The sequence below is a fragment of the Nicotiana attenuata genome, chromosome 6 (genome assembly GCF_001879085.1).
Source record: "Nicotiana attenuata strain UT chromosome 6, NIATTr2, whole genome shotgun sequence".
NCBI classification, from domain to species: domain Eukaryota; kingdom Viridiplantae; phylum Streptophyta; class Magnoliopsida; order Solanales; family Solanaceae; genus Nicotiana; species Nicotiana attenuata.
The window spans coordinates 14,679,848-14,691,571 of NC_031994.1; the positions used below are offsets into that span (position 1 = coordinate 14,679,848).

An 11,724-nucleotide genomic window follows, 5' to 3' on the forward strand; every position below is an offset into this window, starting at 1 on the left:
AAAGTTATTTGAGGTATTATTCCTTCTGTGTCATTTTAATTTAATAAGATGGTATTCTACTGGATAAGTTAAGATGTTAATTTGTTTATATACTTTCTCATCAATATTTTTGTGATAACTATCATTGTTTAGGGGGTTAAAAGATTTTTCTTTGACTATATTTTCAATTATTATGACAGTAATAATTTTATGTACTTTTCATATATGTAATTTTTTATCAAAAAATAAAATTGAAGAATCTATGTATGAATTTGCACAAAATGGGATATGAATCTTGTCACATAAAATAATATATGAGTATTAGTACATTAGCGATAGTTTATAGTTAGAGATGTATGATAAAGAAAACATGAAAGTCATATTCAAAGTTGATATTTCAATGAATTAGAATTCTGAAAAACGGTATAAAGATAGAATAAGAAACATCTGTTTTCCATATTAATCAAGACCATTATCCTTACCATCTAGCATGACAAGCTTTTGATTTTCATCACTTTTCACTAATATTCCCATTGCCCTCTGAGTAAATTCAGTTCCCAGCAGTATATAGATTCATATTATCAAGGATTCAGAATTTAAATTTGATGAGTTCTGGATATCATTTCTTGTGGTATTATGTCGTTCAGCCACAGCCCACGGACTAAAGGAATGTGTTAGATGTAGTGACGGAGGCAGGATCTCCACGAAGAGAGTTCAAAAAAAAAATTAAAAAAATTGTAATTAGTGGGAATTGAAACTACCATCTTAGGAAAACTTTGAAGCCCTTGACCACTAAGCTATACTTTTGGCCTATATTAAAGGGATTCAAAACTTAATATATAAAGGTAAAACATCAGATTTTGTCTTATATATACTGTGTAATTTTTTGGCGATTCCGCCCCCTAAATCCGCCCCTGGTTAGATGCACGTCACGAGTTGAACTCTATCAAAGGCAAAAAATTGGCATATTTAGTGGAGAAAAGTATAAAGCTCATATTATCCACTGAGTTTTGAACCATGCTTATGCTTGTCGTCAGAGATTTCTCCCTCAAAGAAGATTGTACATCTTCTATAGGCCCTAAAATAAATTCAACCTCTTAAGTAGAATGTAGAAATTGAACCTGTTCTCTTTTTATCTTAAAATGATGCACTTTCAATGTATTCAAAGTGGTAACAGATTTAGTCTCCAAAGCATTCAAAATTTTCCCAAGTTAATAATATGCAAAATATTGCCAGAGTGGTAGTAGTACATCAAAACTTTTGTGTTATATGATCAAAATCTTGCAACGAGATCAACAAAGTCTAAAACTTCCGGAAACAGCCTCTCTATCTCCACAAGGTAGGGGTACAGTCTGTGTACACACTACCCTTCCCAGACTGTTCGAATACACTGGATATGTTGTTTATTAAAAAATCTAAAACTAAACATTCTTACTCCCTATCGCAGAAAATTTCGCTCTTTCAGCCTCACTTCTAAAATATGTCCTCTCCACATATCTTCATCGAATCATCATCGTACACGAGTGAGTGCTAGATAAGCAACAAGTCGGTAGCCTACCAACATCACAGCCATGATCGAGACATCGATCCACATATTGTTTAGTCCTACTGATTTAATGGCAGGAAAATCCGCAACTTGGCAATAAACTCCTTTTGAACACTCATAGAAATCATTGTCATTGTACTGAACCCCTAAAAGCAGCTTGTAGCTGTAGTAGCTATAACTCAAATACTTTAGCCAGACGATGAACGAGGGAATTTGTTGAATGTAGTATCCACCAGCAATGAGGAAGACCATTGTTGTGACTGAGGCTAAAGTAGTGGCTTGTTTGACATCCATGAGTAACGCACCAAAAGCTAGTCCGAGACTTTGTGATACAAGAACGTTGTATAGGACGACTAGAAGAGATAGGACGAAGGTTGTAGGATCAGCTTTGAGACCGCCCATCCAGTATAGGATAAAGGTAAATGCTGTTGGTAGTGCAAGTTCTAAAGGCAAATCTCCTACTGTTTTGGCTAGAAAATATGACGAGAGGCGATACATTCCTGATGATCTTTCTTTTATGAGCATTCTTCTTTCTTGTGGAAAAGTGAAAACTGCATTGTAGAGTGGATAGAAGCCCCAAAATACCGCGAAAAAGAATAACATTGCAATCTGCAAACAAGAAGTCAAATATCAATGTCACTATTAGCACATAGCAGCTGGCTATCATCTGTTGTGATATGTCAAATGCAATAAGGCCTGATTACTGAGATTGAAGAAAAGTTATAAATGGTATTATATCTCATATTGACTGAAAACAGGAGCCAGCTCTGTTCACCGGAGATAGCTAGTGTACAATAACGACAATCACACTCAATCCCAAGTAAGTTGGCAGCTATAGGAATCCTCACTGTACATGTCGCTCCATTTAAGTTGGACGTATATTTTCTTATATGCGTGAGATAGGCGAAGAGATAAGTTCTTACTCGATCCTCAATGTGGGATGTAGGAGTATGCCACCACAATAATCCTGCAAGAAATGCTACACTTATAACTTGGAAGATCCTAAGCCTATTGAACGTCTCGTATCTTCGCTCCCTTAGCCCCCTCAGAAGCAGTACTTTGAATTGATGGCTCCAACTTGTGCACCATTGCTCTGATTTCACACCATTTCCTTCATTAGTAGAACACAAGAGAGTTTCATTAATCACTAGTCAAAGGGTAGATGAACAGTATAAAACCAAAATATGATTTCAGAGTAAATTGGAAACTTACTAGTAGAAACATCCTTTTTGTAACTGTAATTACTGTTATCTGAACTGCATAGCTCAGATTTCAACCTTGTAGAAATGTTCTTCTCATACGCGGAGATGAGAGCTTCTCTCACAAACTTCTTTTCCTGTTCAGTATTGTCGCCTTGCTCGATTGCAGGCTTGGAATCAGGTCCAATTCCTGTAAGTTCAATGCTACATTTTAAGATGCATATGTTATTTGGATTAAAACAGTTTCTAACCGTTCATACATATTGCTATAACAACTGTGAAAGGATAACTTGTAGTGGAAATTCAACTTGTACTGAAATGTTCTAATTACCATTAGCGAGATCAAGCAAGAGATCAGCAGGATTGACAGTGATAGATATGGAAAAACCAATTGACGAGAAGTATTCCAGGGCACTTGATGCAGGACCATAGTAAATAGGACAGCCCTCAGAGAGCAACACTACCTTATCAAACATATGGTAAAGCCGGCTAGACGGCTGATGGATCGTTGTGATCACGGTTCTACCACCACTAGCTAGCCTCTTAACTGTGGTTAGGATTCGCAAAGCTGTGGTCGAATCCAACCCTGAAGTCGGCTCATCTAAAAGTAGTAAACTGGGGTTGATTAACATTTCTTGACCTATACTGACTCTTTTTTTCTCTCCACCCGATATACCTCTAAATAGTTGACCTCCAATCATGCTGTTTCTACACTTGTTTAATCCAAGTTCTGTTATAACATGTTCTACATGTCTCACTTTTGCCTCTTTGCTTAGGCTTTGTGGCAGCCTAAGCAAAGCTGTGAATAGAAGTGTTTCTATTACAGTTAAATGAGGATATAGGACATCATCTTGTGCCACGAATCCGGTTCTACGCTTAATGGAACCGGAGAAAGGCTGGCTGTTGTATGTAATTTTCCCGGATAATTTACCCGAAAGGCGGCCGCCTAGTGCTGTTAGAAGGGTAGTTTTGCCACTACCTGATGGACCTAACATTGCTAGCATTTCTCCAGGGCAAACTATACCTGTCACACCATTTAGTATAGTCTTCTCTTTTGTGTTTGATGTTCCTCCAAAACACATCCCTTGTGTTTCTTGCCTAATCTTGTAAAGAATCTCTTCAAACTGCACATCAAAATATGAAGACATCAGCAAGAATAGATTGAACCGTTGAACAAAAAATGATTCGCGCAAAGCCAGGAATTCTATCGGAAATAGCCTCTCTACCTTCCCAGGGTAGGGGTAAGGCCCGCGTAAACACTACCCTCCCAGACCCCACTTGTGAAATTCCAGTAGGTTGTTGTTGTTGCAAAACCAGGAATTCTAGTAAGGCAATTATAGAAAATCAAGAATGTCACACATAAAGCAAATTTTAAACTACTTTTACTACTACACTACAAACTTCCCTTAGGTCAAGAGGATTCAATAACTTAAATATATACCAAAAACACATTTTTTCTCTATTTATAGAGTATAATTTTCGGGTGAAATTCAATACATGTAGCTTCGCCGCTGGATCAGAGCACATGACTGACTCAAATTACTTGTTACATGTAAAACCAAACTTGCTTATGCTATACATGCAAGTAAGAAGTGAGTCTTTATGTACTCGGTGCACAAAACATCCGGTATTTACTCAGGATCAGTGGAAGGGCCGCACTCCTAGGAGTGTGATGTAGACAGCCTACCCTAATGCAAGCATTAGTGGCTGCTTTATAGCTTCAACCCGTGACCAATAGGTGGAGACAACTTTACCGTTGCTCCAAGACTCCCCTCCCGAGTCTTTATGTACTAAAGGGAGAACAGATAGAGAAAAAAAAAACAGACCTTCAAAGTTATAGGGTATAAGGCTCTTTGTGAAAAGGACTGTGAATTGATCTGGACAGGGAAAGCCAGACAGGACATGTCGTGCAGCTCTGACGAATCAGGCAAATTCGTCGGAGCTGCCATCACTTCTGTGCCAGAATTTTCTGGCTTTGGTGCTATACAGTTAACTGGCATATTGCCAAGAGTTGAACTGAGGAAAGTTTAGGAAGGAGAGGTTAAAGAGTTGCTTTTAACTTGAGTGAACTGAACAGCCATGTAAATATATAAACAGAGAAAGACACATAAATGAGGATCTCTTCTTTTGTGCTAAAGTTGGTCTATTTTACTTCCTTTTCTAGTGGGCTACCACGTCTTTCTCTTAAAGTATTCTAACACAATCAAATTATTATGCTAATCTTCTTCATGTCTGGTTTCCTTTTAACTTTTTAACTTTAGCATCCTCTGACAAATTTCATCTTTCTTTATGTAGAGAATGAGTTCTTGTGATGTCTCCTGATGATAGCAAAAGGGTGCATGATAATGCCCGATACACAGTGGCGATGTCAGGAATTTCTATAAGGGTATTCAAATTTAAATGAAGTGAACAAAATTCCCGACAAAGGGGGTTCAGTATATGTTATACACCTCTATAACCTAATATTTTATCATATATACAGTGTAATTTTTCGATGAAGGGTGGTCAGTTGACACCTACCGATACGGTAAAAACTTACTTACACTCGAGTGTTTACACCTGACTAATAAATGTAAGACATTTGTTTTGCATATACATATTTATCACTTAATCACGGTCAAATGATACATTTTTCACTTTTATATTTTGACTATTGAAGTTAAATTGCTTAGTTTGATGTAAACACCTGATGCGGATAAGTATTATACCGTCACGTCTGAAGACAATGGGTGCATTGCTACCTTTAACATATATTTGTCATTGGATAAGCGCATGGTTATATTTATGGAATTTGGCCATGACAATCTAACGGGCATATTTATGAGCTATTAAGTCGACTTGTAGAGTTAATAATCTATTATAATTGGTTAATATAATCATTTTTGAGACTTGGTTTGCAACTGTGTTTGAAAAGAAAAAGGTTCATTTGTCTTAGATATTAATTAATTAGCTATAATTAAATAGCTCTTTTTCTTCTTAAAGTTGGTCATAGGAAAGTGAAATTAAAGCTAAATGTGGCAGTAAGAAGTATGGAAAAATTCTTTGGGCCACACCATTTTTTGCCATAATGACCCAAATGGGGTTATTAAAGTAAAATAACACCCAATTAGGGTTTTTGGACAAATTTTATACCGAAAATGCCCTTTCCGTTAGGTTTGAATTTCTCTTCGTGATTCTCTCTCACCCATTTAATGCTTGACTTCCCAATACATGAAAAATATCAAGCATACAAACCCAATACATTCATATAATTAGATATTCAAATTTAATTAAATAAATAATATAGTTAGTTAAATGTGATATAAATAGATATTCAAGTTGAATTAAATAAATTATACAGTTATTTAAATGGCATTAAAACCTATAGGTAATAGTTTATTTATACAGATTATGATGTATACTTTTATATCAACCATATTAAATTCTTAATAATTTTTGAAATAAATCTTAGTCGTATCAAAAAATATTAAATTAATACAAATACAAAATAATAGTCACAAGAGAGACAGTATTTGGTCTACTATACATACATATTAAATTCTCAAGTATTATTAGTGCAATTGATTAATGAGTTTTATGAAAATTAATAAATATTTATTAAATGATCAAATCAATGTAATTTTTTATATTCTCGTGATTATATATACAATGTAATGGATATGAGCTTCTGTTTAAACTCTTTATCATTAGTTATTAACACATGTTAGATATAACTCAAGTTGTTCGCTTAATTTTAATTGGAAGTTATATACTTTTAGTAAGTATTATTATAGAGTTATAATACTTCTTAATTCTTAGTGTAAAGAAAATATATTTTTATATTTGATATAATTAGAAAAAGATAGTTATTAAAAATTAAAATGAATAATAAGATATTGTTAGCTTCGAGATTTCATTGCTAAATGTTAGCGCCACTATATTAGCGATGAATATTACTTTTTTTGTAAAAAAAAATCCATATTTAAATTAGTATATTTTCTTTTTATTTAGTGATGAAATCATAAATCTAAACATTATTTCATATATAATTAATTAGGAAACGTCATCAACCACTAAAAGTAGTTTTTTTTGTGCTAAAACTGTCATAAAATTCTTTAATATATAAGTATTTATTTAATATAAGTGTTTAGATATATGAAAATATTTTGAGTACTTATTCAAAATAAATCAGGACCCCCTCCCCCACATATAAGAGTACTGAAATTAAGAGTTTAGATATAAAAAAGGTACTCCAAATACTTATTTAAGAGCTTAGAAATAAGAATTTTTTCTAAATACTTATTTAAAATAATAAAGGACCAAACTTACTTACACACACACACAATATATATATATATATATATATATATATATATATATATATATATATTGTTGGACTTTAAGCCATTGGGCCTTAAAGTAGAAGAAGTGTGAATTGGAAATGGAGGGAAATAAAATGGAGGGAAATTGAAAATTTGAAGAAGTGAACTTTTGTCTTGCACTTTGTCCCTCATTGGTGAGGGACAACCNGGTCCGTTTGCCCAAAACGTTGACCAAAGTCAAACTTAATCAATTTAAAACATCAAATTTATTATCTTTCTCACAAATTCACATTTAAACTTTCCGGTTACGCGCCCGCACTGCGCACACAACTCGAGGCAACCCCCAAGTGAGGTTTTCACGGCCTCGGAAGTACAAGGTGAGTGGGAAATACGTTCAAATTGAATTAAATAAATTATACAGTTATTTAAATGGCATTAAAACCTATAGGTAATAGTTTATTTATACAGATTATGATGTATACTTTTATATCAACCATATTAAATTCTTAATAATTTTTGAAATAAATCTTAGTAGTATCAAATATATTAAATTAATACAAATACAAAATAATAGTCACAAGAGAGACGGTATTTGGTCTGCTATACATACATATTAAATTCTTAACTATTATTAGTTCAATTGATTAATGAGTTTTCTAAGAATTAATAAAATATTAAATTAGTAAATGATCAAATCAATTTGATTTTTGCATTGTCTTGATTATATATACAATGTAATGGATATGAGCTTCTATTCAAATTCTTTATCATTAGTTATTAACACATGGTAGATATAACTCAAATTGTTCTCTTATTCAATTGGAAGTGATATACGTTTAGTAAGTACTGTATTATAATAGAGTTATAATACTTCTTAATTCTTAGTGTAAAGAAAATATATTTTTATATTTGATATAATTAGAAAAAGATAGTTATTAAAAATTAAGATGAATAATAAGATATTGTTAGCTTCGAGATTTTATTGCTAAATGTTAGTGCCACTATATTAGCGACGAATTTTCCTTTTTTGTAAAAAAATCCACATTTAAAATAGTATATTTTCTTTTTATTTAGTGATGAAATCATAAATCTAAACATTATTTCATGGATAATTAGTTAGGAAACGTCATCAACCACTAATATTAGTTTTTTCTTGCACTAAAACTGTCATAAAATTCTTTAATATATGAGTACTTATTTAATGTATAAGTGTTCAGATATATTAAATTATTTTAAGTACTTATTCAAAATAATTAAGGGCCACATACACACACACAAAAAAAAATTCATTATTCCTAAAATATCTCTATTTTATTTTTGGACTAGCTCTTGTAATGACCTTGGTAATCAAAGAATAATAATTATTTAACTATTTATTGTAGTTAAATAATACTATTGATATGGTAAATGCATGACAAAAAGTTATAACTAGCTAGTGAAGTTTATTGTCTCTTCGAATTTTGTGGCTGCATTATTTTATCATTAACAAATAATTATAGTTATTAAGCAAACTATTGCCATGATATTTATGACATGAATAAAAAAAGAATTTTTTTACATTCAATGTTTCTTGCAAATTATGTTAATTACATCGTTGCGATTCATAGTTATATTGGTCGTTTCTATAATAGCCAATAGAAACATGGTAGATCACAATGAAGCATAGCTTTCGTGAGGGGAACATGGTAGCACACCAGCAAGGGGAGATCACAATGAAGCATAGCTTTCGTGAGGGGAACATGGTAGCACACCAATTGGCAAAAGAAGCTCTAATGGCACCTAGTTATAATAAACCTTGTTATTTTGTCTTACCTCCTATCTTTGTAATGGATGCCTATTGCAAGGATCAGGATGGCCATATGTATGTGAGATCGTGTTCTATGATTGTGTGTAGTAACTTAGCTGCATTAGGCAATGACAGTGCCTTAGAAGTCATATCTCTGGCGCCTCGAGGCGTAGGTACTAAAGACAATGCAATGGATCACGTACCCTAACTTTCTACTACTATTATTATTATTATTAATATAAGTACCTTTTCCCTTTAAAAAAAGTTCATTGACTAAAGTTGTAGTCATATAACCTATGTTAATTACATCGTTGCAATTCATAGTTATATTGGCCGTTTATAATAGCCAATATATAATTTCATTTATTAAGGTCATATGTATCGGCCACTAGTTATTCATAGCAACCATATAAGTTCATTGACTTAGGTCGTAGTCATATAACCTATGTTAATTACATCGTTGTGATTCATAGTTATATTGAATTGACCATTTATATAATAGCCAATATATAATTTCATTCATTAAGGTCATACGTATCGCCCACTAGCTATTCATAGCAACCATATAAGTCAATTGACTATGGTCGTAGTCATATAACCTACATTAATTACATCGTTGCGATTCATAGTTATATTGGCCGTTTATGTAATAGCCAGTATATAATTTCATTCATTAAGGTCATACGTATCGGCCACTAGTTACTCATAGCAACCATATAAGTCCATTGATAAAGGTCGTAGTCATATAACCTATGTTAATTACGTCGTTACGATTCATAGTTATATTGAATTAACCATTTGTATAATAGCCAATATATAATTTCATTCATTAAGGTCATACGTATCGGCCACTAGTTATTCATAGCAACCATATAAGTCCATTGACTAAGAAAAATTATACAAATCTAATAAGAATTAAGAAAATAAGTTTTGATCAAATTTAATTTATGGTGAAAACTAATTATGATTGACTCCTATTTTTATAATAAATAGCTTTTGAAAGTTTTCAAAAGATAAGATTCTTATTTTAATAGTTATTCACTAACCACGTGATCTGGTTTCTTCCACTCCACTTCTTTTTTTTTTTAAAACTTTTTTTTAAAAACACTATATTGAGAAACAAAATAATAGTAGGAACGTTGTTACAATATTGTATATAATGTGTTTAAAAAACAAGAAAATAGTTTTTTATTATTAATATCTTAATTGAGAGCGATTAATTTAAGTTTGAATGCAGAAGATGATTTTTTAAAAATGGGGTCCAATTTAAAAAATAAAAGGACAAGGCTTATTACAATTTGAGATGAGATTTTTCTTTTTAAAAACATAAAAAGAACTATTTTGGATATGAGTAATAGAGTCAAAGTTTCTTTTAAAATATTTTTTGTTTTTTATTTGTACTATATTAAAATGAGTGTTCTGCAATACATATTAAATTCAAACATCGTATATTTTTTTATTAAATAAAGTATATAATTACTTTATAATTAAATAAATCGTATATTTTGCTATACACATAAAATACACAAAGTATATAGAGTCTTTTCATCTTCACATGTATGGAAAGATGAATCAATTTTAGTTGCTCAATATATTTTGGGGAATAGAGATAAGTTATTGTATTTATTAGTGTGTTTTGGAGGAAAAATTATTTGGGGGAAACATTGCAAAGAATAAGGTTATGATAGTCTTTTTACGAGTATGGCCATATTTGGGCCAAATTAATGTGGCTGCTTAGCAGCTCTAATACTAATTAGGGATATGTAGGCAATTATTGTTAGTTTTTTTTGTTTTGGTTTCCTATCTTGTGTCCGGTATCCGCATTAGAGGCCCATTATATTCGGATTCGCACCACGTAGGACCTCATTCGTGGGGAAGTGCTACCTACTAAGAATTTTTACTTCTGTTATTACTCATTCCATTATACGGATTTTATGTTCATTAGAAGTCAAAATGAGTTTCTTAGTAGTAGACAACAGTTGTAGTACACAATTTTAACTCAATAATTTCTGGACTTGCTTAAAGTTTTTTACAAATGGATTCTTATATTTAATGCATGTCACAGCACCTTGTTTCCTCTTTGCATTTTACATTTTACATCTTTTTTCTTATATATGCAATTAATTTGTTGCAATTTTCCTTTCTCTATCTTTCAGCTTTATATAATTTCTTTTCAGCGTCAACTCATGAAGATTTTCACAGTAGAATCACTAGAAATGATTATGATCAATTTAAGCTTAACGAATAGTTAGTAGAATAGTAGTATAATGAAGTTCCGCTAACTAAAGAAAAAAATGAAGAAGAAGAAGAATTAACCCAAAATAGTCATCCACCCAATACCTTAAATTAAAAATAGTCGGTGGAGGTATAATATATGCATAGTTTATGTATTATATGTGTATAATTACGTATAATCTATGTATATGGCTAGAAAAAGTAAACAATGAATATAACCGGCTATTTGTGTAAAAATCTAAAAAAAAAAAGGGTATCTCGGTGCACAAAGCAATTTCGTTCATGCAAGAACCGAGGAAGGACCGCACCCCAAGAGGTGTGGTGTAGACAACCTACTCTAATGCAAGCATTAATGGCTGCTTACACGGCTCGAATCCATAACCAACTATAGGTCACACAAAGACAACTTTACTGTTCCTCAAAGGTTCCCCTTCCCACTAACAGAGACAAGCGTGTTAACTTGCATATCCTCCGCCATGTATAAGTGACAGTGTATCACATCCTAAAGCACATTATCACCGGTGACTGTGACGGGATGAATAAGATCTCGTTATCTTTAATAAAATAATTCGGATTCGAGCCCTGAGAATGAAAAATATCTTGATAGAGAGCGTTTCCTTATTTAATACGCGTTACACCATGATCAATTGATGTAACTCAACACTCATATATATATAT

At 32.2% G+C, this 11,724-nt stretch overlaps 1 protein-coding gene across 1 annotated transcript; it reads right to left on the reverse strand.

Annotated features, from left to right (window-relative positions):
* Nucleotides 1,172-4,843, reverse strand: LOC109226626 (ABC transporter G family member 14-like). The gene is made up of 5 exons (XM_019391448.1): nt 4,551-4,843; nt 3,056-3,848; nt 2,738-2,914; nt 2,449-2,636; nt 1,172-2,134 (listed from the first exon to the last, which is right to left on the reverse strand). The coding sequence occupies exons 1-5, from the start codon at nt 4,722-4,724 to the stop codon at nt 1,490-1,492; spliced, it is 1,977 nt and encodes a 658-aa protein (XP_019246993.1). The 5' UTR covers nt 4,725-4,843; the 3' UTR covers nt 1,172-1,489.

Excerpts from the sequence above, each read along its gene's own strand:
- LOC109226626 (XM_019391448.1), bottom strand. The coding sequence starts at position 4,724 with ATGCCAGTTAACTGTATAGCACCAAAGCCAGAAAATTCTGGCACAGAA. Across the intron at positions 2,637-2,737 it reads CAAAAAGGATGTTTCTACTA|GAAATGGTGTGAAATCAGAG; the intron begins GTAAGTTTCCAA and ends CTACTAATGAAG. Across the intron at positions 2,135-2,448 it reads CATCCCACATTGAGGATCGA|ATTGCAATGTTATTCTTTTT; the intron begins GTAAGAACTTAT and ends TCTTGTTTGCAG.